The 25,903-nt window shown below is 50.5% G+C and overlaps 10 protein-coding genes and 1 non-coding gene across 11 annotated transcripts; 7 read left to right on the top strand and 4 right to left on the bottom strand.

The window, feature by feature from the left end:
- Positions 1-1,010: 1,010 nt before the first annotated feature.
- On the top strand, positions 1,011-2,141 carry BO94DRAFT_558222 (phosphatidylserine decarboxylase; the record flags this gene model as incomplete). The annotated part of the gene is made up of 1 exon (XM_025613993.1): positions 1,011-2,141. One exon carries the CDS (start codon positions 1,011-1,013, stop codon positions 2,139-2,141), a length of 1,131 nt encoding a protein of 376 aa, XP_025465409.1.
- Positions 2,142-3,406: 1,265 nt separating this feature from the next.
- On the top strand, positions 3,407-4,962 carry BO94DRAFT_537007 (glycoside hydrolase family 16 protein). The gene is made up of 3 exons (XM_025612171.1): positions 3,407-4,313; positions 4,362-4,666; positions 4,717-4,962. The coding sequence occupies exons 1-2, from the start codon at positions 3,517-3,519 to the stop codon at positions 4,663-4,665; spliced, it is 1,101 nt and encodes a 366-aa protein (XP_025465410.1). The 5' UTR covers positions 3,407-3,516; the 3' UTR covers position 4,666; positions 4,717-4,962.
- A 508-nt stretch (positions 4,963-5,470) lies between these two features.
- Positions 5,471-6,728, top strand: BO94DRAFT_470391 (NmrA/HSCARG family protein; the record flags this gene model as incomplete). The annotated part of the gene is made up of 5 exons (XM_025608331.1): positions 5,471-5,513; positions 5,576-5,787; positions 5,852-6,002; positions 6,071-6,400; positions 6,466-6,728. The coding sequence occupies 5 exons, from the start codon at positions 5,471-5,473 to the stop codon at positions 6,726-6,728; spliced, it is 999 nt and encodes a 332-aa protein (XP_025465411.1).
- Positions 6,729-7,325: 597 nt separating this feature from the next.
- BO94DRAFT_576737 (P-loop containing nucleoside triphosphate hydrolase protein) lies at positions 7,326-13,226 on the top strand (the record flags this gene model as incomplete). The annotated part of the gene is made up of 18 exons (XM_025615152.1): positions 7,326-7,547; positions 7,667-7,834; positions 7,923-8,010; positions 8,087-8,651; positions 8,732-8,960; positions 9,006-9,168; positions 9,222-9,575; positions 9,622-9,733; positions 9,781-9,852; positions 9,904-9,954; positions 10,004-10,068; positions 10,115-10,730; positions 10,780-10,863; positions 10,922-11,435; positions 12,028-12,382; positions 12,468-12,764; positions 12,826-12,938; positions 13,053-13,226. 18 exons carry the CDS (start codon positions 7,326-7,328, stop codon positions 13,224-13,226), a joined length of 4,242 nt encoding a protein of 1,413 aa, XP_025465412.1.
- Positions 13,227-13,517: 291 nt separating this feature from the next.
- Positions 13,518-14,866, bottom strand: BO94DRAFT_537008 (glycoside hydrolase family 28 protein). The gene has a single exon (XM_025612172.1). The coding sequence runs from the start codon at positions 14,740-14,742 to the stop codon at positions 13,654-13,656; it is 1,089 nt and encodes a 362-aa protein (XP_025465413.1). The 5' UTR covers positions 14,743-14,866; the 3' UTR covers positions 13,518-13,653.
- A 1,036-nt stretch (positions 14,867-15,902) lies between these two features.
- BO94DRAFT_602160 (MFS transporter) lies at positions 15,903-17,649 on the bottom strand (the record flags this gene model as incomplete). The annotated part of the gene is made up of 2 exons (XM_025616410.1): positions 15,903-17,230; positions 17,363-17,649. The coding sequence occupies 2 exons, from the start codon at positions 17,647-17,649 to the stop codon at positions 16,018-16,020; spliced, it is 1,500 nt and encodes a 499-aa protein (XP_025465414.1). The 3' UTR covers positions 15,903-16,017.
- A 306-nt stretch (positions 17,650-17,955) lies between these two features.
- BO94DRAFT_520762 (putative transcription factor) lies at positions 17,956-20,100 on the top strand (the record flags this gene model as incomplete). The annotated part of the gene is made up of 4 exons (XM_025610127.1): positions 17,956-18,088; positions 18,139-18,997; positions 19,047-19,409; positions 19,516-20,100. 4 exons carry the CDS (start codon positions 17,956-17,958, stop codon positions 20,042-20,044), a joined length of 1,884 nt encoding a protein of 627 aa, XP_025465415.1. The 3' UTR covers positions 20,045-20,100.
- A 235-nt stretch (positions 20,101-20,335) lies between these two features.
- BO94DRAFT_t220 lies at positions 20,336-20,407 on the bottom strand. Its single transcript has one exon. It is a non-coding gene; the product is annotated as a tRNA-Arg (tRNA).
- Positions 20,408-21,003: 596 nt separating this feature from the next.
- Positions 21,004-22,147, top strand: BO94DRAFT_548110 (ankyrin; the record flags this gene model as incomplete). The annotated part of the gene is made up of 2 exons (XM_025613378.1): positions 21,004-21,154; positions 21,198-22,147. 2 exons carry the CDS (start codon positions 21,004-21,006, stop codon positions 22,145-22,147), a joined length of 1,101 nt encoding a protein of 366 aa, XP_025465416.1.
- Positions 22,148-22,660: 513 nt separating this feature from the next.
- Positions 22,661-23,649, top strand: BO94DRAFT_520766 (alpha/beta fold hydrolase; the record flags this gene model as incomplete). The annotated part of the gene is made up of 1 exon (XM_025610128.1): positions 22,661-23,649. The coding sequence occupies exon 1, from the start codon at positions 22,690-22,692 to the stop codon at positions 23,647-23,649; it is 960 nt and encodes a 319-aa protein (XP_025465417.1). The 5' UTR covers positions 22,661-22,689.
- A 133-nt stretch (positions 23,650-23,782) lies between these two features.
- Positions 23,783-25,417, bottom strand: BO94DRAFT_150315 (MFS general substrate transporter). The gene has a single exon (XM_025605797.1). The coding sequence runs from the start codon at positions 25,243-25,245 to the stop codon at positions 23,836-23,838; it is 1,410 nt and encodes a 469-aa protein (XP_025465418.1). The 5' UTR covers positions 25,246-25,417; the 3' UTR covers positions 23,783-23,835.
- Between the last annotated feature and the right edge of the window lie 486 nt (positions 25,418-25,903).

The following is a 25,903-nucleotide window of genomic DNA, read 5'->3' on the forward strand; positions in this document are numbered from 1 at the left end:
GTATTTACTGGATCAACGATGAAGAGGACATACTTCTCCGCGCAGTGCCATAATGTGGTACGATATATAATAACGGCTTCCTCATCAAATTTCCCCCTTCCGCTTCCTGCATATCCGCTACCTGATGAAATATACACACAATCTCTTAGGCTTATACGGAGATGTTCAAGAGTTGATTTAAAACAGTTACAACTACTGTAGCTCCTACAACTGTGATGGTTATGTTCCTCTTATTGGCAATGTGGCAATGTGGCTGTGGTGGGTGTGGCGCAGCAGGTCAAAGTGCAGCGTGTCAGGTGACCCGTTTACGTGTTTGACTGGCCCACTAAGATTGAACATACTATTCCTACTTCCTCCTTCATCCTTGTCAACTTCCTTGCATCGGATCTACTCCTTCGCGCTCATCAAGAAAAATATCACTTTTGAACTGGGGTCATCATACACAAGGCGTTCTTCTGATATATGACTGACGTAGAAGCATGTGGATCATCTGACTAACTACGTGACTGTATCACATCGACTCATGTGCATTTAGTCAGTCAAGTTGGCTCTGGTGTCAGCACGAGTTCAGCTGCGATATTCTAGCCGCGTTCGACTTGACGATGAGTGGTGGTTCCCCGCTCGATTCTTCGATGCGGGGACGACTTACATCACAGTGAGGCCCATTATGTCGATTATGGGTCTAGAGCGGTGTTAACTAACCGAGTGGAAGACAATCGTCTGACAAAAGCTAATCTAACATCCACGATAGGCTTGGGACGATCGGCATTCAAAGCTTCGATATCATACCATTGTGTTACCCTAATCCTCGACCATCCATGGAAGGATGGAGGGGTCGAGAGGGGAAGCTTTGGTGGCGTGCTACGTTGGTTATCCCCTCAATTCAAAGTACGCGAGTATATGCCCAGCTCCTGGCATAAATGGCCACGCCATCCTGCTCGTGTTCAAGGATCCTGCACTGGTTATCTTTAACCTCAAGTTCCAGAAAGATTACTTTCGACATCTTCGAAATGGATTTCATAAAGAATCTTCTGCCCTCTGTCATGTCCACAGGCGTCAGCAAAAGCGTCAACGACCTTAAATCCTTGGTCGAGGGCGACCCTGAGCTCTATGCGCTTTGCACACGGATGTTTAGGGAAGTCGCTCCTGGAAATCCGACTATCCCTAACAATCTCGCTACCTTTATTGTACAATTGAACACTCTTGTTCGAAGCGCGCCTGCATTCTCCACCCAGCGTTGGGCCAGCAGTCCCTTGACCAAGTTCATTGAGCCATACGTCCGCACACCGTCTGGATACAATTTCTTCGTCCACGCAAAGGTCAACGACGTTTTCCACAGCATTCTCAAAGATTGGAGTGACTATCTGTGGTCCTCGGATTCGGCGGCTGTCCTGACAGATAAGCGGAATGGTTGGTTTAGCCCCGAAGCTCTGTCCGAAATGCCCGACTTTGAGGAAACCTTCATCTGCGACCGAGAAAAGCCCCACTGGGGCTTCTCATCGTGGAACGACTTTTTCAACCGGAAGCTTCGCGAAGGCGCACGACCGATCAGCGAGCCGAACAATCCAGCTATCGTCGTCGCCAGTGTTGAGGGAACAACCTACAAGGTAGCTTCTGATATCAAAGAGGAGGATTCGTTCTGGATCAAGGACCAGCCGTACTCCCTGAAGCATATGTTTGACGGCGATCCAACTGTCACGGACTTTATTGGAGGCACCGTCTATCAGGCCTATATCAAGCCAACCAGCTACCATCGCTGGCATGCGCCCGTCTCGGGGACGGTCGCCAGGGTCATCGAGATTCCCGGGACGTTCTGTCCCGCACAGCGGGATAGCATGAGCTCGGATGATTGGGTTGCGGCATCCCAGGGGTACGCGGTGCACACGGCTACTCGGAATCTGATCTTCATTGAAACAGCAGAACTGGGACTCGTCTGCTGCCTATATGCGGGGCTGTTGGAACGAGGTTCGTGCGAGACGACTGTAAAGGCTGGAGATTACGTTAGTAAGGGCGAGAAGCTGGGTATGTTCCATTTTGGAGGAAGCACGCATTGTCTTATTTTCGGACCCGGCACCAATATTGCTTGGGACAATAAGCGACAGGTGAGAGTGGGAGAGGAAACGTTTCATTTGTCGGTATGACTGCTATCGTTGACGTTCCATTTTTGGCACACTAGTTAGGTTTTCTATGACGCTCTATTCAGTATGTATGTTCGCTGTGTTATCGGGTCTGATGCCTTCAGTTGGTGATTAGGACCGATGTTGCTATATTAAACTGTCCATGTGCTGCCATGGCCGCATAATAATATTACTCCAAGTTGGCAGCGTTGTTATCCCCGAAACTAAGCAGGCTTTATGCCATTGATGTATCACCGATAATTGGGGGGTGATTTACGGACAAAGACTACTCCGCAGACTGTTATCGATCTATCCGATTGGCTGTCAACTGAAACATCACAGAGGCGAATGACCCGACATGACTTTGTCGAGTGAACTCTGTTCAGCCAGTGAGAGATCGTAGGTCTGGGGCCAACATCCAGATCTTATGTTGGTGTTTCATTATTGACACAGTAGAACAAATCATGTGGCAGTCGTGTAAGCTGTCAGCACTATCGATACGGACACCAAAGTTTGAGAGAAACAAGCATTCGGGAAGGTTTCAAACTTCTAGCCCCTTCTGCCAACTCATAGCGACTGCAGCAGCGCAAAATTAGATAGACTCTATCCAAATATCGAAGGTGACAGGCAGATCCACTAGCCTGTTCTGGTAAGTCGCGCATTAATCCGATGACTAATAGGTCACATCCGTTGCCTCTTCTAGTAAGGCGGCGAAAAGCTGGTCCGACTAGACCGAAAGCGTGTGTGGGCGGGACTCGCTTGCTTCAAACGGCAACCAACCCCGTTGAGCCCTCGGTGGCCAGTTTTATTCGCCCCAGACCACTGGAATTACGAACTCCTGCAATCTGGCTCAGACGAGGCACACTGGTTTAATTGGATCAGCCTGTTCCGGGGCCACCGTGCAATCTGGAGGCGGATGCCACGGGAGTTCATGGTGTCTACCTACTTCGAACGGTCCATCCCCTCACGAGGGATAATTGTTTCCTGAGATTTTCAGATGGAGTGGAGTCCGGCATGGATGGCAACCTGACAATTGAGTTTTTCGGGGCCCTCCTTGCCAGGGACAAGTTCAGCACACCGGCTCAGCTGTCGGGTTGCCCCTATTTTTAACTGGATGGAATGACCCTGCCCCTGAAGGCTGCCTAGAGTGGGATTAGCCCCCGCTTATGGCTCGGAGACTAACTCCCGACCGGCCCTGTGATTGGTGGCCGCTCTCTTTGCTTCTGTGCTATCGATAGCTGCTCGCTAGAACAGCTTTTTTATCTCCAGCGCTATAACTCCGTCATGGACTCCTGCCTGCCACGAGCCACGACCATCCCCAGAATCCCTCCGCCCTCCCTAAAAAAACCACCCACCACCGTCCGTGTCGGTCGTCAGACGGCCATCACCACAAGCCGTCATGCTTAGCTTTCGCCATGTCGGGCTTTTGGGTGCCCTAGTAGGCATCGCCAGTGCCACTTGCAACCCCCTCAACACCACAACCACATGCCCCGCCGACCCGGCTCTAGGAACGGAACACACATGGCTGTTCAATTCGACGCTCGACAGCAAACTCTGGGATATGCAAACGGGGACTTTGGACTATACTTCAGAAGGCGCAGACTTCACCATTAGCACGGAAAATTCATCCACTTTGTTGGTTTCCAACTTTTACATTTTCTTCGGCATCATGGAGGCACATGTCAAGATGGCCAAGGGCGCAGGTATCATCAGCAGTGTGATTCTGCAATCCGATGACGAGGACGAGATTGACTGGGAGTGGGTGGGATACAACACCAGCGAGGTGCAGTCCGACTTTTTCGGAAAGGGCAACACGACAACGAGTGATCGCGGTGGATTCCATGCAGTCTCGAACGCAGATACCGAGTTTCACAACTACACCTCTTACTGGGACAAAGATCGCCTGGAATGGTGGATCGATCAGGAATTGGTGCGCACCGTCAACTACTCCGAGGCGCTCACGGTCTATGGCAAGAACTATCCCCAAACGCCGTGCCAGGTCAAAGTCAGCAACTGGCCGGTGGGAATTGCATCCGAATCGATAGGAAACATTGAATGGGGTGGTGGTTTGGTCAACTGGACCGAACTTCCGTTTACCATGACGGTGGCGAAGATCCGCGTTCAGGATTTCCACACGGGGAAGGAGTACGTCTACAACGGAACCAGTGGCTCATATGAGAGCATCGAAGTGGTCAAGTAATTTTCCCCGTCACTGTTAGCCGTGCTATTGATTAATGGACCTAGGGGAAACTCGACCGCCAAGACTGAAATCCAGAAGACGCCTTCGAAGACGCTGGCAGAGAAATGGGCCGATCTCGGCACGGCAGCACACATTGGCGTGTACGTTGGTGCTGCAGCTTTTGCCGCCATTGCGATTGCAGGATTCGTGCTTTACTGCCTGCGCCAACGCCGCAAGGGTCGCCTCGAGCGCGCTTTGGGCGAGGGGCCAGCCGGCTCAACGGATCCTACTGAGATGGAAGCATACAAGAAGCAATGGAGACAAAGTGACTGGACGACGCGTCGCGGCTACCAAGCTGTTGGCCAATAGTGTAAGTGGTGGGTGATGTACTCCATGCGAGTGAAGCTAATGATTGTCCAGGATTTATCGACGTTTACGAGGGTGAACCATCTTTTTTTACTTGCTACTTCTCGAGCCCATATGGGCTCAAACCGTTCTCCAGGATGCGCTGCCAACGCAGGAGTGCTATCAGAGAACGGTTGCATTATTATTTACATTTGGACACATTGAGCGATTTCTGCGTGGTCTATTCTTTAATTATCGTCTATTGTATATAGATAAGCTGGTGTATTCGACCATAGAGCAATGTACACTACGGAGTAAGACACTACCCTGGGTACAGTGAGTAGAGATCCAGCAATTGACGTGAGGTATCTATCGGTGCTACAATAGTTTTCCGACACAGATTCGACTCATCATAAGATCTACCGGTGATCCCAGTGGTGATCCGTCAAGCGACATTATGCCGGTGCTGACGACAGCATAAACTCTGTTTATTTCTTTTCCCGAGAAAAGAAAACAAAATAATTACTCATATAATACTCTCTAGTAGTAAATTGACAAGTCAATCATGCAAGGGACATGCTCGCCACGCAACATACATTCCGCAGCCTGATGTGTGGGTCTGAATGGGTCTGGACCAAATCAATGCTGCATCACACATCAGTGAACTAACTGTGCAAGCTAGGGGTATATGCCAACATCAGACATGCATCACTGGCAGTACATACCTTGATGAGGGGTACCCATTCCCCATATATACTCCTCTTCTCCCCAATCTGACCCATCACCCCCATCCCACTCAGTCACACATCACCAATAATCAAACACACCAATGACTATAACCACCAAACTCATCACCGTCTTCGGTGCAACTGGTACCCTTCCTTCCCCTTCCCCCTTCACAACACAACCCAGCTAACGAAGTAAACTATATCAGGCCGCCAAGGCTCCTCCGTCGTGCGCTCCCTTGTCCAAAACCCCGACTTCCGCGTCCGCGCTATAACCCGCACCCCAGAGTCACCCAAAGCAAAAGAACTCGCCTCCATCGGGGCCGAGATCGTCAAAGCAGATGGCTTCAACCGAGAAGAATTACTCCTCGCATTTGCGGGAAGTTGGGGTGCATTTGTGAATACTAACTCTGAGGATCCGGTATGCACTCCATTCCCACCTTCCATCCAATCCTGGTGATATCTAACAAAGCCACTAAATATAGGAATTATTATCCAAAAACCTCACCGACGAAGACCTCGGCAAGAACATAATCTCCAGCGCCGCAGCAGCAGGCGTACAACATATGGTGTATAGTTCGGGCGTTCCAGTGTCCGAGTTGACAAATGGAGAGATATCAATTCCTGGGTTAGATCGTACATCCTCTCCCTCACCATCCCCCACAACCCAACCCCCCCCTCCCCACCTTCTAAAAACGCAACAGTTAAATCCCGCGTCGAAAACCACGCCAAATCCCAACTCTTCCAAACCATCACACCCATAATCGCAGCCTGGTTCATGGAAAACTGGCTGGAACCATCCTACGCCGACCTCTTCGGGGGATTTCCCCTCACCCCGGACTCCGAAAACTACCTGACATACAAAACGCCCCTATGGGGTGGGAAAGAAGATTTTCCGTGGATAAGCATGGCAGATGATTTCGGGGATCTGGTGCATGGAATTTTCCTCAATCCGAAACGCTGGAATCGGAGGGTGGTGCAGGGGGTTAGTGATGTTGTGAGCTCGGGGGGATTGGTTGAGGTTTTTGTTAGTGGTGAGTTTCATTCCATTTCTTTTTCTTTTTGGGGGTGGGAGGATATCTGCTAATATTTATGATAGTCACTGGAAAGAAAGCGCGGTATGTACCACTTGCAGATGCAGCGGAAATGAAAACGCAAGGGGAGTTTTGGCGGGAACAAGAACGAGATGTTTTTCTTTTCGCGCAGTCTAGGGACGGAGAGTATTTTTGTAATGGACCTACGGAGGTGGAGACGGCGAGGGGGTTAAAGAGGGCGGCGTTTAGGGCGAAGGGGGGCAGGGGGAGGGAGGGGTTGATGTCTGTGAGGGAGTTTGTGGAGAGGGAGTTTGGGGGAAAGCTTTAGTCGGCGTGTGTCGGTATGGGGTTGTTTGTGAATGGCGAGGATTATCCCTTGCGGTTGTCGGCTGTGTGATGGGGGGTATGCAGGTTGGAGTGGCGGTCAGCGTATTCTTGTCCGAGGACATGTGCTTGTAATGGTGAGAGATTTGGTGGTAAAATGATTTCAGAAATAGAGAGAATAGCTGCGTGATATTGCAACTGAATTAAAGCAGGGGCCACTGTCACTGGGATGAAAACAAAGACCACCAGTAAAAGTAGCCCTTCGAGTGCCCAGGATATCATGGCATGAACAGCCCCCATGCCAAGGGAAAGCTTGTTTAATTACCAAGGCTGTCATGTCGCCCTGTCCATGGCAAAAGCGTGGCTGACTGGCTGGTTCTTCCGTCGCATCTTATCGCAAACCTCTCAGCCAACGGATTGAACAGGGGTCCCCTGTACCGTCAGGCTACAGCTATCGAACAAAGAAACGGCCCAGCCTAGATGATAAGTGGCGTGCTCACTCATGGTGAGGGGTTATCGAGGGGGTGACTGTTCGGCCTTGTTCATAATGCTCTCTCATCCTCCACTCTTCAACCACTAGCACAGCACATTCACCTCTAAAATGGGCGAACTAGGCATGAGGTGCGGGTTTCCTACTGACGACCACTTTGGTCCCCGAGTACTTCCCTGTCGTCGAGAATTTGACCTTACGTTGCTTTTCGAACAGACCATTCTTGGTCTGGGCCCGGACCTTTTGTTTCTGGTCTTATGTCCTCTGCGATGGTATCAGATTCATGCTCGGCTGAGGAGAGTTAACCAGCGATCCTCCGGGCGATGGAAGACGGTTTGTTCCTTTTTCTTCTATAGTGTTTATCATACATTACTTCCCTTACTAACATAATTTTCTCTCTAAATTAGCTCCTTTCTCTAATCCTGGCTTCGTTGCTGATGGGCATGACGTAGGTTAGTAACGGTTTGTATAAACGTCAAGCTATTCGCGTAATCACAATGATACGGGCCCGATTCGTGGGGATGATATATGCAGAGACTCTGCACCAGGTGTCGAAATCTAGTCATGAGTCTTCCTCGGTCACATTGATGAGTACCGATGCGGATCGAATCACCACTGGGGTACTGAACATACATGAGCTGTGGGCATCTGCGACGGAGATTGTCATTGCTCTGGCGCTTCTGTGTAGGACTATTGGGTATCCTTCAGTGGCAGCTCTGGCCTTTGCCTTATGTAAGAACCCCCAAGTTCCTGGCATGGGCGAGCAAGATTGTCAACAACATCACTAATCCATACAGTAAGCGTGGGAGCAAGCTCTTACATAGCGCCTCAGATGCGCCGACGGCAGTGATCCTGGGTACACGCCGTTCAAGAAAGAGTCAGCTTCACCTCGGCCATACTCAAGGGCATGCGCCAGATCAAAATGTTCGGGATCGAGCCAACCGTGGAAACAAAGATAAACCGTCTTCGTGAGGTGGAATTAGAATCGTCGAAGCCATACCGGTCATTGATCGTGTGGGTCAATGTCCTAGGTGCAGTTTCAACAGCCCTAGCTCCTGCTGTCACTATCGCGGTGTATGCTGGGATGCAGCTGAATTTGGGATTCGAGACCCCCAAGACAAATGTGGTGTTCACATCCTTGTCGCTGATCTCGCTCCTGACAAATCCCGTGGTGCTTATATCTGTCTCTTTGACTAGACCCACGTCTGCCATTGGGTGTTTTGATCGGATCCAGGACTTTCTGTCTGAAGAGGGAAAGCGACCCCAAGTTGCTGATCGGCCACTGATAACGGGGATTGTTTCTGGAATTGAAATGAATACGATGCGACTTGACACTCAGGAACTCGTCAGCATGAATGGTGCATGTTTCAGTCTACCCACTGGTTCCTCTAACTCCTCGACGCCATCGACCTCAAAATCCAGCATTCCTCGTTTTCGGTAGTGACCGGGCCTCTCGGCTCTGGCAAATACTCTTTACTCAAGGCCATATTGGGTGATTTGACTACAACCCAAGGCAGGATATTCATCGCTCCCGTCCGAAAAGCATACTGTCAACAATGCCCGTGGATCTTCAACGGCACACTGCAAACCAATATCGTCGGGGAATCACCAATCGACGTAAAGTGGTTAAAGGAGGTAGTATACGCATGTAACCTCGACGTTGATGTTGCACGCCTCTCCCACGGCATTGATACGGTAGTAGGAACCTCAGGGTCCCAGCTAAGTGGAGGACAGAAGCAGCGAGTGGTAAGTTGCTTTTGACCTTGGTCACCTAGATGCTAACATTCGCAGGCTTTGGCTAGAGCGATCTACGCGAAACCTGATCTTCTTCTCCTGGATGATGTTATCAGTGCACTAGATTCGGTGACATGCAAGCGTGTTGTTGAGCGAATATTCGGTCGCTCGGGGCTAATTAGGAGGCTTGGGATAGCGACTGTTCTGGTGACTGCTGCTGGTTAGTTCCTCTCGTTGATTTAGATTGCATAGCTTACTGTCTCTCTTGTATAGCGGAGTGTTTCCAGGAAGCGGAAAATGTAATTGTTCTTTCCAGTAATGGCCGCATAGTGGACCAGGGGTCGCTCGAAGATCTATCGGTGAAGAACGAATACATTCGAGAGCTAATGTGTCGAACAGGTTCAAAACAAGATGAAAACGAAGTTGAGGATGCTGATGCTCCGTCCGAGGAAACAGAGACACAGGCAGACAACCATGGACCAAGAGTTGCCCAGGAACCAACGCCAAACACTCGCGGCACAGGAGACCTTTCACTCTATGCCTACTATATCAACTCCTTTGGGTGGTGGGCATTCTGCTTCACTCTGACTTTTGCTACCATATACGTGTTGTGTGTTGCGCTTTCACGTGAGTACTTTGCCCAGAAATGAATTCAAAGAGCTCACTATCACAGAACTCATGCTCACCTGGTGGGCTGACTCCACCCCTGGACACAATTACGTCTACCTTGGGTCTTATATGGCTGTTTCGACCGTCGCCATTCCTGCCATCGGGGTATTCATTGGGTATGTGCCCGCTAGCCCGATTTTCCTACAGTGTCTCATGCATATAGGTTCTTCTTTGTTTGGACTGTACCAAGATCGGCTATCAATCTCCACAAAGTCCTGCTCGGGGCTGTTATGAGGTGCGTAAAGACCATCTCCAAGAAGATGGCCGTCTGAATAACACCACTCAGAGCACCATGGCCGAGTATAGCCCGGATGGATACAGGAAGTTTGATAAACCGGTAAGCCCTCTTCTTTCCGAGTATTTGTATCGCTACTCATGCACTGCAGATTCAGCCAAGACATGTCTCTTCTCGACATGCAACTCCCCGTGGCCTTTGGCATAACCCTTCAAAGTAGATCTCAGCTCCCATTCTTGAACCACAACTAACAACATACCAGACTTCCTGACCTGTCTCGCCCAAGCCGCCTTGATCGCCACCGGCGCCGGATACATGTCCATCGTCATTTCCTTCTGCATCGGTGCCGTATGGACAATCCAGGCCTTTTATCTGCGAACATCACGACAAATCCGACTTCTTGATCTCGAGGCCAAAGCTCCGCTTTACGCCCACTTCCTCGAAACCACCGAGGGACTGATAATCGTGCGTGCATTTCAGTGGCAGCAGCGATTCTCCGATCGCAATGCCCGGCTTTTGAACACGTTTCAGAAACCATTCTATACCATGTATTGCATCCAGCAATGGCTTCAGGTCGTGTTGGACCTACTTGTGGCAGCGCTAGCAACTGTCCTCACGGCCCTGGCTGTGTTTGTGACTCGCAAGACGAGTTCTAGGGGCGTTGGTATGGCTCTTGTGAATCTGCTGTCGTTTAATTCGACTCTGACGTTGCTGATCACTAATTGGACGCAGCTTGAGACGTCATTGGGTGCGATTGCAAGGGTTAAGCAGTTTGTCAATGATCCTCAGGTTCGACCGGTGGTGAGGAATGAAATGGCGGTAGAGGACTGGCCGTCAATGGGGAGATTGGAGTTTCGGGGAGTTACTGCTTCTTATTCGTAAGTTGCCTCTCAAAGCTTTACTCGAGTTGATACTAAGCGGGATCAGTGAGGTTTCTCCCCCCATCATCAAAAACATCTCATTCACCCTCGAACCCGGCCACAAACTAAGCATCTGCGGCCGCACCGGAAGGTCAGTCACAGCCCCTATTCCTCAACCCCAACCCAACCCTAACACCTAACCCCAACAGCGGAAAAAGCACCCTCCTCAGCTGCCTCTTCTCCCTCGTGACACTCACCTCCGGAGAAATCTACATCGACAACATCGACATCTTCACCCTCCCCAAAGACAGGCTGCACTCCGCCATAGTCCCCATCCCGCAACACCCGCTCATCATCCCCGGCTCTGTCCGCGAGAACCTCTCCCTTGGTACCATCACCACCACCGACGAAGCAATGATATCCGCCCTCTCAACTGTTCACCTCTGGACCCAAATCCTCGAGCACGGTGGTCTAGACGCTGACATCCAGTCCATCCACATGTCCAATCGTCAACAGCAGCTATTGTGCATTTCCCGGGCGCTTCTTTTACCGGGGAGCCTGGTTGTTCTGGATGAGCCTACGAGTGGTTTTGATGAGCAGACGGAGAAGATGGTCCAGGATGTTTTGAGTGAGGGGCTCAGAGGACGTACGGTTATTTCGGTTGCGCATCGGATTAGAACTATAATGGACTCGGATGTTGTTGTTGTTATGGATGAGGGGAGGGTTTGTGAGATGGGGAAACCGGAGGAGCTTTTGGAAAGGGAGGGGGTGTTTTGGGAGTTGTATCGCTCGCAGAGGTAGATTTGGTGGTGGTGGTAGATTGATATAGCCGGTTATGTTGATGAGGGTATTCATGCACATACAAACATGGGGAAAGCCATAGAACGTGGTGTTGACCCCTTGATCCGGGTCATCGTCATCTCAACGTCATGCCAAGACGCCGTGTCGAAAAGCTTGATTCTGATCAACATACACAGTAATCCCATTGTTTTGCCTGGGTAGACATGACTGGTGGGCAGTGAAGCGTTTGGAGTGCCGGACATTGGCTGGTCTCAGGAACGAGTCCTTGTGCTACATAGTAGTACTAGTACTTTCCCACCCCGAGCCCACTATCATCGAAGTGATGCACCTGCAACCATGACCCCAATCCACCCCCCAAGGCAAGAGCGAAAAGCCACACATAGCAGTCACCCTCATCCCCCATCCTCATCCCCATCCTCACCCCCATCCCCATTCCCACCACCCTCATCATCTCAAATACCCAAACCACACCACCACTCATTACCACCAACCCCTATCCTTAACAAAATGGAAGTTCCCCGCCCCGGCGCCGACCCCACCACACCCATGCCTCACGTCCCCCCACCCGCACGACCACCTAGTCATCGACACCGACCCCGTAGCCGACAAGACGGCCCAAATCATCGAGAAAATCCAATGGTACGTCAACATAATCCACACCATCATCCGAGCCCTCCGCCCCTCCAACCTCCCCGAAACAGCCCAGAAGATCGCCTTTTGGCTGGAACTCTTCCTGTACGGAATCGGCATTTACAAGCCCCTGCGCGGCACGGGTTATGATTACGGGGATATTGTCGAGATGTTTGGGTTTACTTCCCGCGTGGGCGAGATTTGGAATGATGAGATTGGGTATAGGCCTGAGGGGTTGAGTAGGTTTTCTTCTTTCTTTCTCCTGGTGGGGATTTGGGGGTGGTTTGCTAATTGTGGTGGGTGGGTGGGTGGGTGGGTGTATAGATGAGAGAATTGCAGAGACGGCGGGAAGATGGCCTCATGAGGGAGTCACCCGACGGAAGGTTTCTATCGTGTTACATGAAATGTATGAGACTGTTAAGGAGACGCATGGGGCGGATAACCTCCGGTTTGTGGAAACGAGACGTATGAAACGAACCCTGCAGCATGGGTTTCGTATTCGTCACGTACATGGCACCATTGATTTTAGTCTTTGGTTTGGGGATTTGGATAATGCGGAGACGAATTTGTTGGTCAAGATTGGGACGAATCATCTTTCGTCGGAGGTGTTGTTGTATATGGGTGAGTGCATCATTATCCCCTTAGGGATGTGACTGCGAATGGGTAGGTCTGACGTTGATAGGCCTGTTGCAACGTGATCAACAGCGTTTGAAGACTCGCAAGCGCGGCATCATATATGGAATTATGACGGATGGGTCGGCGTATCATTTTTATCGCTTGGATCCTGATAAAACGGTAAGTGATCTCGACGGTGGCGTGATGTGGCTAATGGGGACAGGTCCGTCATCTGCAGATCGGTTGGGATGGGTCGGATGCGACGCAGAGATGGGTGTTGGGGATTATTTATAGAATGATGTCGGAGACGGCCAAGTTGTCGATTCCGGATATTTAAATCGGTGGGATGGGCTTGAGTGGGATGATTTGGATACAGAATGCGAAGTAGCTAGTTTGCAGAGTATGGCTTTGACTAGTAATAGTAATAGACTTATTCCATATGAGCCACACATGCCCACCTGGTTATAGATACATCTCATGAAAATTGCATTGTCACTACAAGTAAAGCTCAGCCAGCATCTAAGCCAAGGGAGCTCATCCGGAACAAATCGAGAAAGTACGAGAAACAGAGAGATAAAAAGGATTAATGTGCCGTGGGGATGTGATTTGGGGGTTACCTGGAGGGTCAGGGAGAATTGTCATGTGTAAGGCTTTAGTAGTGAGTTTGGTTAGGTTTATGGTTTTGGTCAGAGTATAGATTGATAAGTTTAACTTCTGTAAGGGATTAACGTATCTAAAATAGAATATTTGCAATGTATGCAACTGTATACGATTAAAGCTAAGACTAAGACTAAAACCAACTAAGACCAAGGATGAATATAATACAACTAGACCAAAGGTCCAACAAGTCAATCAGTTAAGACCGCGACAAGCGCAGCACTGGGATAGAAGTAATCTAGCAAGAAGCCACGGAAGGATAGTTCTTGCAAGCAGAAGACTTCTTACCACCAGTGATCTTAACATCATCCCAAGTCCAGTCCGTGCAGCTACCGGAGCCACAAAGAAGGTAAATCTCCGTGGCCTTGCTATCCACACTACCGGTGACACCCTCGAGCTTGATATCGGTGATCTTGATACCGTTGGTAGGCTTTCCAGTGGGCTTTCCGTCCTCGTAATCCTGCTGAATAACAACACCGTAATCGGAGATAGTCGACAGCTGAATGTTCGAGAAAGTAACCTCGGACACGGATCCAGTGTCACCGGCGATGGTCTTAATCCGGACACCATTCTCGGAGTCGCTAACGGTGGAGTGCTCAATAGTGACGTTCTTGACGATGTTATCGGAACGACCACCAACGGAACCAATCGACAGCCCGTGTCCACCGATACAAGTACCCCCGGTGAACCAGATGTTCTCACCGGAGTTAATAGCCAGACAATCGTCCTGGTTGTGGACGGTGGGGTTGATGATGTTGACGCCGACGGAGTTACCGACATCAAACCCGTCGGTGTTGTGACCACCCTGGGTATCGCCGTCGGCGTTGTTGATAGTGATATCAGTGAAGGTGATACCGTTGGCCTCGACACTGAAAGCCATAAGAGGGGTGTTCTTGACGTTGAGACCAGTGATAGAGGAGTCATCGAGCTTGTGGGCGTAGAAGAACTTGGGCTTCTTCTTGCCGTTCTCGCCCTTTCCGTCCCACCAGCGAGCACCGTCGCAGTTGATCAGGTGGCCCGAGGCACCGGTGACGGTGATGTCGTTTCCACTCATGGAGATCAGGGGACCGGCCCATTCCTCGTAGCCGAAGGTGGTGGTGCCTTCGAAGATGACCTTGGTGCCGCTGTTCAGGCCCGTCAGGTCCAGGGTGGTTCCGGCGGGGACTTCGATGTTGTCGAGGACGATGGTCGAGCAGCCGGTCTTGCCGGACTTGGCGGCCGCGGCGGAGGTGAAGGTGCAGGTGCCGCGGGCTTCAATGGGGGAGGCGGCGGTTAGGGTGGCCCCGGCAGCCAGGCCGTAGGCGAGGAGGGAAGAAAAGGAGTGCATTGTTGAGATGAAGGAAAGAGGTAAAGAATGGAAGGTTGGGTTGAAGATGAAATGAATGTGATGATGGGATGGATGATGGGGTCGGGATGGGGTGGTTCTTATACTTTTGGCCTGGGGATATCTTTACTGAGGAGGAGTGAGGATAGATATGTCGGATGATACCGCCGGGATGGATGATCCTGACTAGTTTCAGTTGAAAACGACTTGACCATTAGCGTAAACCCTTAGTCTGGCAAGCGTGGTGAGTTAATTTATGTAAGCGGGAATTCGGTGTTGAGCCGGTGAAATACCCGAATACGAGGGAGATTCATATCGCTGGACGATGAGAGTGGTGGAATTATGAGATAGAGCCACATTGACTCACACACGGGCAGGATAGTTCTACCTGTCAAGGGCGTGGCCGTTAAGACGGGACGGGATACAGTCGACACCCAACTAGAGGATCGATGAAGACCCTGAGAGAAGGGATCAAGGCTGCAAAGGCAGGGTCTCGGACGATCATTCCTACGGGAAACTCCAGCCAATGACTCGAAATGAACTAATATGGGCTGGCCCAGATGAGTTAGCCTGGAACATATTCAGCCGGAATATAGTTTGCAGGATCGGGTCTAGCGCGCCGAGCCCGCTAATCAGAGCCGAAAGCTTGCCGGAAATAAGCACAGCAATTTCCCGGGCGGCTCACAACCGCCGAAGCTTGTCCTCTTTAAGCCTCCGGTTTCAGGATAAGTGGTTTTGCCGTCACGCCGAACTCTTTGTCAGAGCGTGTGTCCCTGATCGGTCCCACTGTTCCTGCCATTTTGCAGATCACTGCATAATTACGGAGTAATATCGCTCTTATTGTCTGATATTATCCATTCCTTCTCTCGAGCACCGGTGAACCGGATTCCGTGGGTACATCCGACAGGGTCCAGGCCAGTACGGCTCGGCTAAAGTTTCCAGTCGGGAGACTGGGCACACAGCCCCTATATTTGGATTGACGGGTTCAATGTTGGTACATGACTGAACAAGCACGTTGTACGGAGTAAAGTGCTGACAAACGTCTAGAATGTTCCACTGAATGTCTTCTAGAAACGGTCGGCAATAAGAAACGGAGAAAAAACTGCCGAGAGCAGGAGCCTGACCAGTAATATTGTGCTAGGGTCTATCTACCATTCTAGCCACTCCTGCCCGGCAGAATCTCTTTAGATCTAGTCACCCTCCCTCATATGCAATACCCCTGTCTGTCATATATCTGCCACACCGGTCTCTAATGACAGAGGCACTAATCACGCGCTTTCACTCTACAGAAGTATCCCCCCTTTCCATCGCAGGGGCCTGCTGCATCTGCATCCGTCGCATCATCTCAGCTGCCTCAAACGCATACTTGCACTTCATCCTCGCCTTTTCACCATACCGATACATAAGAACAGGAAACGGCATACAAGCCAACGTCAGAAACGCCGGGATAGAGGACGCCCAATGAATCCCGAGAGTATGATACATCTGGGTCGTGAACAACGGAAACACAGCACCCACAACGGAGCGGAAAATAGCTGCGGCTGCAAGAACCGACGCCGCATAGATAGTGTAGGAGTCAATCAGATAGTTAACCAGTGGCAAGATGACAAGGACACAACCGAAACCGAACGGTGCCGAGAGGATTATGCTGACCGACCAGTGAATACTCGGGTAATTGGTCCACGCAAATGCAAACATGCCGATCGGCAAGGCAACACCCCCCACAATGGCCGGTGGTAATCGGGACTCCGCCGTGGCGGTTTGGGAAATAAACAACTTCATATATCGCCTGTTGTCGTAGATGGCGTAGACCAATCCGAGGATGATGCCCACGGTAATGCCCATAAAGGAAAGTCCTCCGATGCCTTCGTTCCAGCCCCGGTCTTCGTTGTACACGATTGGCAAGGCTCCCATGAACATGTACACCGTGCCATAGACGAGTGCCATGTATAGTGAGGCTATTAGCACGATGGGCTCCTGGAAGAGTAGCACCCAAGGCCGCACCAGAGCTTTCTGGAAGACTTGAGATGGTTTCTTTTTCCCTTGGCTTTTTTCGAGTACAGTGATGTATACTTTACCATTGGACCTGGACAGTTGTTCCGCCTTTCGAATAAGTAGCACGGGCCCATATGTCTCCGGGACGAGCACCACACCAAGAATACCGATCACGCCGATGAAAATGCAGCACACCCCCTGCACCCATCTCCATCCGACGTTTTCAGACACAAACCCACCAACTACAGGACCAAGGATAGGGCCAAGAAAAGGCGCAACACAGTAAATTGTCATAGCCAGTCCTCTTTGAGCTGGCGGAAAGAGATCGGCAATCGTGCCCCCTGAATTGACCAACGGTGATCCCCCAAATATACCACCGAGGAATCGCAGGATGAGTAGCGTAGCGGTGTTCCGGCTCCCGGCGGTACCTCCGATGAATGCCACCATGGCGATGTGGGAGGTGATCCAGAGGACTTTTCTTCCGTAAAGTTCAGATCTAGATCGTTAGGTTAGTGCCCTGGGAATGGTGGATGCAGAGTAAAGCTTACTAGATCATTATCAGCCTGAATCATTAAAGTATATGGTGAAGCATACCAAAGGACCCCATACTGCGGGCCCAATTGCAAACCCCAACACAAACAAAGTAATACCAAGTGTAAACACCTCCGTGCTGATATTAAAGTCTCGAATGACCTCGTCGGCGGAGTCGGAGTATGCTGAAGATGCAAACGTAACAGCGAATACAGAAAATGTCACGATGGTTGTGATGAGCCATTTCCGAATTGGAGACCAGTTCATAGGGTTTTCTCGATCTTGTCGATGGAATTCCACCACGAAAGGGTCTTTCTCGGTACCTTGGCCATCATAGAGAGAGCTCCCCTCCTCAGGACCGATGGATTTGAATTGTGAAAACATACTTGGATTTGTATACAATGTTATTGATGTCTTTCCTCGCAATCATTGAGGCATTATTTATACGAGTAGCATCGTGATGCCAACCGGAGAAGTACCGGACCTGTATTTGATTGGCTCTGAAGGACCGAGTTGGCTGCCGCTCCTCAATATGACTGGTCCTTACTTTGGATCCCTGACCAATTGAAAATCTATCCGTTGCGGGGTAGACAACAACGGACCACTTTCTGATTGGCTTACCGCCTGTCCGGCACGTGCCGCCCCATCACTCATTCATTCCACCACATTCATCATTGGATTGTAGCAATCATGGCTCCCACTCGGGGATATGCGGAACGTCAACCAGCAAGCCATACGCCACTCCGCAGACAGCGACTGAAAATCACCACCGCCTGTCAAGCCTGTCGGTTGGGAAAGGTGAAGTGTGACGGTGACCGCCCGGGTATGCACCCCCACCCCAACCTTCTCATGGTATGAATCTGACCTCGGCAGCTTGCTCTAGATGTCTGCGAAAGAGAACAACATGCACGTACAGCAGAAGCCCTGTTTATGCCGGCCAAGTCCAGCACGAGGCAGCGGTCGACACTCATACTCCGGTTCCGGTATCGCCTCCAACTTCGCGAGCTCATTCGCTTGATCGACAAGCAAGTGTGAAACCCGTCGGACTTGAACACTTGAACGAGACTCAGGAGGTGGGGCCGGATCAAGGCCATGTGTATACCGCTCACGGTCAGTTTGCTGGCGACGTTGCAGCTGCCATCGACGCGAGAACGGGAATGATTCCGGCCACCACTTCGAACCTTGTCCCATTCGTGGATGCGCCCTTGTTTGGGGAGCTGGATTTGGAACCCAACCCCTTTACTAATGGCTGTGCATTGCCTCCGCGACAGTATGCCGACAACCTTGTCAATATATATTGGCAACACATTGATCCTGTGGAGCCCGTGTTGTGTCAAGAACGCTTCTTCCACAGCTATGAGAAAGCGTACTCTGGCTCTGATTCACCCCAGCAAGCAAACGAAGACGTCCGACTCAGTATACTGTATACTGTCTTCGCACTAGCAGTACAAAGACAAGAATCTACTCCTCAGCAACAGCGCAACGAAGAGGGAAACGGCTACTTTCAGCATGCGTGGGGACTTGTCCGCCCAGAAACCATCCTTTGGAGCCCTGGATCAATCGAACTGGTACAGTGTTTGATGCTTATGAATCGATACCTCCACTGCACCAATAACCAGCAGAAGACGTGGATAACAGCGGGATTGGCTATGCGAATAGCCCAGAACATGTGTTCGGATTCTGACAAGGAATTGAAGGAGCGGGTGTGGGCTAGTTGTATTGGCATGGATCGGTAAAATTTCAAGGGATAATGCTCGGCAGGGTATTGCTAATCTAGATAGATGCGTTTCTTGGTCACTCGGTAGGACATCCGCGCCATTGATTCCTTTGCCGAATAGATTTGATACAAAGATGTTGGGTTTCCAACCGGGCAGTAAGCATTCTGAGCATCTACGACTGGCATTCGAGCTGCACGAAATTGGAAATCATATTCAGTTGGCAGAGACACAGACTCGAAATAGTCTCGCTGCCAGGTTAGGGCTGCCACGGCTGTATCAACAAGACGAATACCATACGGTGGCGGTGCAGTTAGACACTTGCCTCAATAGATGGGAGCAGAGTCTTCCCATCGACTTGCAGCTGCAAACTCTGCGAACCCTTACAGACAGAAAGTCTCGAGCAGAGGGATATTTGCTGCACCTTCGGTACGCCAACGTTCTCCATTTTCCAAATTTAGTACACCCAAAGAGAGAATAGGAACAATAGAAACATACCGACCTCACCTGTCCAACTACCTGCTAACTGAACCAGTCTCCTCCACACCCGAATCTACCTCCACCGACCGATGCTCGCACGCCACTACACGGTTAAATCCCACCCAGCACCAGTCTGTACCACCCCACCCAGCCTAAGCGATCGCCTCCTCCAAGACAGCGCTACTATATGCATCGAAACCGCACGAAGCATCACCTCACTTATCCTTGAAACCCACGACCCAAACGAACCCATAGGCCTTCTACCATGGTGGTACCGAATATACTACCTTCACATCGCAGGAACCATCTTCCTCGCAGCCATGTTCGGATCAGACCTGTTCACGACAGCCGTATCCCAATCCTGGGATCAAGTCATGTTTGCTCTCCGAGCGCATGAACATTTGAGTACATATGTTCAACAATGCGTCTGGACTTTTGAATCGTTGTCAAGAAGGGTCTTGGATGCTGATGTTCCGTCCCAAAAGGGAATTGCTGGCTCGTTCTTTGATGATATCTTTCAGGAAGTGGGGTTTGATTTTGATAATTATTTATTTGGGGGTCAGGATACTTTTCATACATGGTGAGGAATTGTACATGGGACTGTCTTCTACCCAGTTACAGCAATTGTATATAATCCAGCAATAGCGTCAAGAGTACATGACGATTCGACAACTGAAACTAATCGTCCCATGACCGAAGAGCCACCGTCTCCCGGAGTCAATCCCCGACACATTAGCAACCAACCTCTACATACTGTATGTGAACCTCCAGTAGTACTGACATATAGGTTGTTGGTAGTCCCTCCAACTGTCCTATACAGACAACTACTCCCGTTCCACCTCCATCACCTCTACTCCGAGCAAAAACAAAAAGAATGACCTACGCAGGATTCGAACCTGCAATCTCTTGATCCGTAGTCAAGCGCCTTACCATTGGGCCAGCAGGCCAATTGATGTATATTCAGCAGCCATTATTAGTAAGTAAGCCTAGACACACTAGTAAGTGAATGCTATCTGAAAAGCGAGAATATCAAGGCGGTGGGTGGGTATTCTGCTATAGAAGCATGGAACTTTGGAAGAATTGATCAGATAGGCGGTGGGTCCTTCTACATCCAATCCGGTGGACTTTGGGGAATTGAGGACCCACACCCACCCGCAGCTACTTGAGGTTCAATATTATGGATGTCTGCATTGTGTTATTTCATGCTAGGTATGATTACTGGTATTGTTTAATGTGGAGTAACTACCAATATTGTTAACAGGTCATACTATATTTTTCTACGTCTGTTGGCTTTCGGAAGTGTAGAAGTTGCAGCAGTCATATTGATCCTCACTCTAGGGGAGATATATATTCATTCCAAGCGGGTTGGATTTATTAGCAAACGCATCATTCAGTTACATATGAACAATTTCATCTTCTTATCGCCAAAAACAAGGATTCAATGCATGTAAAGCATGGTACAAGACTGATTGAAGTTTAGGAATGGGCGCAGCGCATAGCACCTGCCGCGGCAGCCAACCAGCTACACTTCCCTGAATCCATCATGACTACACTTGTCTTCCACTACTACTATCAGCAATACACATATTCATACATCATGGCAGTCCCTCGCTATCTACTCGATCCTCCCACATTCAAATACTTATTAGACAGCCTACCTTTAGAATGTGTTCTCAAATACCGACTCGTCTGCAGTAAGCAACGCCTCCACCACCACCACTCTATCTAACCAGCCAGGGGCCCTCGACTACGCCATTTTCGACTATCTCTACGGAAAAAGAAACCTCATCACGCGACCAATCCAACCGGGGAATGGCCTTCTGCGTCACAAACTAGACCGCGACCCATTTTTCAACGAACATGTCAAAGACGCGATGAAATTCATGGACCTCTACACCCATCCACTCCTGACCATCAGATCCTGCACCCGAGACATGTTCCTCGACGCCGCCACCACAGCCATAATGACCTACAAGGGACGCCCGTGGGCCGAATCATCCCTCACCGAAAACCTAGTCTGGTACAAAGCCGACAACGAGTTCTTCACCGTCGTCATGGCCGCCTGGCTTCAACAAACCGATGTCGTCGAACAATGGCTCTGGGCTGGGCATTCTGCGCACGCCCGTCACCCGATCCTCGGGAGTTTGGTGTACGCGGCCGCATACAACGATGATATTGAACTGATGCAGCTTCTGATTAGACGCGGGGCGAATGTCATGCGCGTCGAGGGGTACTTTGGTGATGCGTTCAAGGTAGCAGCCCATCGGGGGTCGCAGAGAGTGCTAGAGCTTTTCTTGGAAACGAAGCAGTATTATAATATTACGGATATGAGTAGTCGGGGGGTGTTCGCATGTCCGCTTAGTGCGGCGGCCGCGGCGGGCTTGTCGCAAAGCGTCACGGCCTTGCTGCCTTTTCGGTGGAATAGGTATATTTGTAGTGGAACGCTGGATAGGTCACCGCTTTATATCGCTGCGCATGAGGGATGGGTCTCGATCGTCTACATGCTTCTTGATTGTTCGGATATTGACCCGAATTCGGGGCGTTGGAATGTTGATACACCGTTGGCGGTGGCTTTGGACAAGGGTCATAAAGGGGTGGTTAGGGTGTTGATGGCTGATCGGAGAGTTAGGGTTCTTCCGAGTCAACGGTTGGACATACAGAGGGTATTGTTTGGCGGTGATGATTGAAGAGGACTTGATGACTCGTCAATGTGCCTGCGGTATGGGTTGGATGAGTATGTAGTATTTCTATGCATCCACCGATGCTAGTTGTTACCAGTCAGAATGAAGGAATCAGAGTAAGATCTGCTAGCTTAGCAGCCACACTGCTAAGATGAATTCATGACTGATCGAGATATCATCTCATATAATTACTCCGAGCACTGATTTGATACCAAGCCCCTTACATAGAAAGTTATTCTATAGGCTGACACTTAATAAGGAATCTAGCTTGGTAGATACCTACGGTACCCCGTCGGCTAAGCTGACAGTAGATAACTCAGAACCCCGGCCTCGTGGCTGAACATACTCCATCCCCTCCACGACCCAATCAGATCCAACCTCGTTATCTAACCTACCTACAATTAATCCCATTGGTCCTCTCGCTGCCACCTCCCTTACTACTACTAGTATACTTAATCCTGCCATCTCTCACCAACCCCCTCCCCCTTTCTCCCCAAACCAAACCAAACCAAACCAACCCTCACTCACCCCCAAAGCCCCGAACCAGAATGTCCACCCAATCCCCCTCGCAAACAACCACCCAAACCGGGTATATCACAATTCCCACCACCAACCACAAACTCTACCTCTCCACCTCCGGGCCCCCCCGTCTCCCCCTCGAAAACGGAAAACTACCACCAGCCATAATCCTCGAATCCGGCCTCGGCAGCTCCTCCAGCGAATGGACCGTAACTCAACGGCTTATATCCCACTTCGCAAGAGTCTATTCCTACGATCGAGCGGGGTATGGTCAGAGCGAGGTGTCTCCGTTACCGCCGACGGCTCAGAATAGGGTATTGGAGTTAGGGAGATTATTGGATGTAGCGGGGATACAACCACCATATATTCTAGTAGGCCAGTCATACGGGGGCGTTCTCATTCGAGAATTCCTACGAGTCTATGGGAAAGAAAAAGTCATGGGAATGGTGATTATTGATTCAGGGAGAGAAGTTAATCCGTTATCGAAGGGATGGTGGGAATTATTAGGGGGGTATAGATTGGGGAGTGTAATTGGGTTGGATACTAACCATGCATACACGGAGGAGGAATATGAGATTGTGAAACGGGATGAGATACAGAATGAGAATACATTCTGGATCGAAGAGAGCCTTGTCAAGGAGAGTATGGAGATACTCAATGCCCAAGTACCTATAACCGATCAAGCACTTGGTGAGGGACGATTAAGTGTGGTGTTTGGGAATCGGTCGGTGGATTTTAAAAAGGTGTTGGATTTTGGGATTGAGAATGGGTTTGGGAGTGTAGAGGCTAGATTGGCTTTGGAGAAGAGGTTGGAGGGGATGGAGAGGGTGGATGAGGAGGGGCAGAGGGTGCATTTGGGGTTGTCGAGTCAGAGCAGGTTTGTCAGGGCTACTGGGGTGGCGGAGACGCATTGTGTGCATTATGTCGCGCCGGAGTTGGTGAGGGATGAGGTTTTTTGGGTTTTTAGTGGGTGTATACCTGGTTTGTAAGTGGGGGGAGGGGGGTGTGGGAGTGATGGTGGGGATGGGCATCGAAGATGCCCTATTTCATTATATGTTGCTGTTTATAGGTATTGCTTTCCTCAGATTTGAGGTCACTGTTACATGCCCATTATGTGGCCAACAAAGAATAAAGATTTATCATTGTTTTATCATAACATCAGTAGTATACTGCTATCACTCATCCCCCACAGCAAACCCCCCCGTCTCTTTTACTTCCAGACTAGGAATTCCCTTTTCATCCACAACATCCCTCTGCTCACTCTCCCCGTCTGCAGCAGACTCCATCTCATGATTGCTCACCACAATCCACGTCGGAATCACACACAACCCCAATAAAATCGTATTCACCGCCATAGGCACCCTCCCCCCAAACCACTCCTTCGTATTCAACCCATACGACACCGCCTCCCCGAAACTCTCCTGTCCCCGCAAAATCCCCGTCAAACGAGTCAACTCGGCGATATTCTCCGTCATCGATCCAACCAAATAATACAACCAGTTCTGGGCCGTCTGTTGAGCGAAACTCCACATGAAGAGAACAAACGCCCCTTTGACAAACCCCGGAGTCGTGTAATCCATCATCGGGGGATCAGAAGACGAGGTATATTGTTCTTGAACGACCCAGGCGAGGATCCATGCGATGACGTGCACGAGGATGACATAATACCAGCCATAGGTAAGACGGGTCTTGGCAGGGATCTTTTTACAGTCCAGCCAGTGGGAGATGATTTGCGACGCTAGAATCGTAACCCAGTCGGAGAGAAAGGCGATGAGGGACCGAGCGCGCACTCCGAAGTAGTAGGTTTCAAAGTTGCCCGAGTATTCGTTGAAGTAGACGGCCCAGAAGACAGGAAGGAGTAGGATGACGGTCCGGTTTTTGCATGTCTTCCAGAGGGCCTTAAATTCGGCGGTCCAGGTGGGTTCCACGCGGATGATGACCCGGGAGCCGTCTGCGCGTTGCACCTTGTCCGGGGGAGTGAGGAGGAGGGCTACCGGGACGGCGAGACATTGAAGAACGATGAACACGATGTATGTGTTATAGCCGACGCTACCGGCGCCTTTGTTTTTGATGTTCAGAGCCAGGACGATCGAGTTGCCGATGATGGGACCGAGAGTGCGCCACCACACCCAGATGTTGAGGTATCGGGCGCGCTTGGAGGGTTCTGGGTATCCGATGGCAATGGCGCCTTCGCTGGCCCAGAACAGTCCGGCGGAGATGCCGCATGCGACAGCGCCGACGAGGACTAGCCAGACGTTGCCGAAGCGGTCGTTTGTGTAGAGGCCAGCGGCGTAGACGGGGTATCCTGCTGCGCCGAGGAGCAGGGTCCATTTAAGACCGATGCGGTTGGCGATGGGTGCGCCGAAGATACAGAAAAAGCCCATGAGGCCAAAGACAAGAGCATTGGCTGCGTTGACGAGAAAAGGTTTCTCCTCGCCACCGGCACCAAGGGAGTTCATGGCGTTCCATAGGCCGGGGGCGAGGAAGCCTACTGCACCGATCACGCAGGCATTGAAGAGAGAAGTACGGTACCAGATGCGTTTGAGAGGCGGGTTTGCACCGCTCTCAATCTCAGGGTTCGTCATGCTGAGATTGTACTCTGGCGGCGCTTGCTGTGAGGCTGAATTGGTAGGACGGGAACCCCATCTTATATGCAACTAAGCTATTCATTTTCCGTGGAAAATTTATCCAGACGAGGCAAATAACCTGCTGCATGGAGCATATTAGGTCATAGAAATATCGTGATGCGGACAAAGAAGACTGGCGGCGGAATACTCCGCTGATAATGAGTCAAAATTGACTTGTCGCAAGAGAGACTCGCGATGACGAGATTCGAACTAGTTTAGTCGCCAATGAGGGGCCCCGTAGCGTGATTGCTCTCGGGGTTTAGTCATTTTGTTTTCAATGATATTCATTCCGTTGATTGCGAATTATCGCGAAGATCGGCGTGATCTGAGTGCTGCCAGCTTGCCAGCCACATGGCATGAAGTGTGCAGGATCTGTGCCGGGCCAATGCAGGCCTGTGGGCCCTCCAGGCACGGTCGCGGGAAGATGGGCGTGGCTGAGGCGGATGTGGCGCATGAGATAATGGCCTGCGCAAGAGTCCGTAGATGACCTAGGATCGACCTATATTTCACAATCTAGGTCAAATCATCCCGAAGGAATGGGATAGAATCCTCCCGTACCTATCTATGGTCATGACCCAATTTAATCAGGGCCCAATAATCCCGGGGAAGTGGATCT

Source organism: Aspergillus sclerotioniger, assembly GCF_003184525.1.
Source record: "Aspergillus sclerotioniger CBS 115572 chromosome Unknown BO94scaffold_21, whole genome shotgun sequence".
NCBI lineage: Eukaryota > Fungi > Ascomycota > Eurotiomycetes > Eurotiales > Aspergillaceae > Aspergillus > Aspergillus sclerotioniger.

Coding starts and splice junctions, on each gene's coding strand:
- BO94DRAFT_537007 (XM_025612171.1), top strand. CDS start 3,517: ATGCTTAGCTTTCGCCATGTCGGGCTTTTGGGTGCCCTAGTAGGCATC. Junction 4,314..4,361: donor GAGAGCATCGAAGTGGTCAA/GTAATTTTCCCC, acceptor TAATGGACCTAG/GGGAAACTCGACCGCCAAGA.
- BO94DRAFT_537008 (XM_025612172.1), bottom strand. CDS start 14,742: ATGCACTCCTTTTCTTCCCTCCTCGCCTACGGCCTGGCTGCCGGGGCC.
- BO94DRAFT_150315 (XM_025605797.1), bottom strand. CDS start 25,245: ATGACGAACCCTGAGATTGAGAGCGGTGCAAACCCGCCTCTCAAACGC.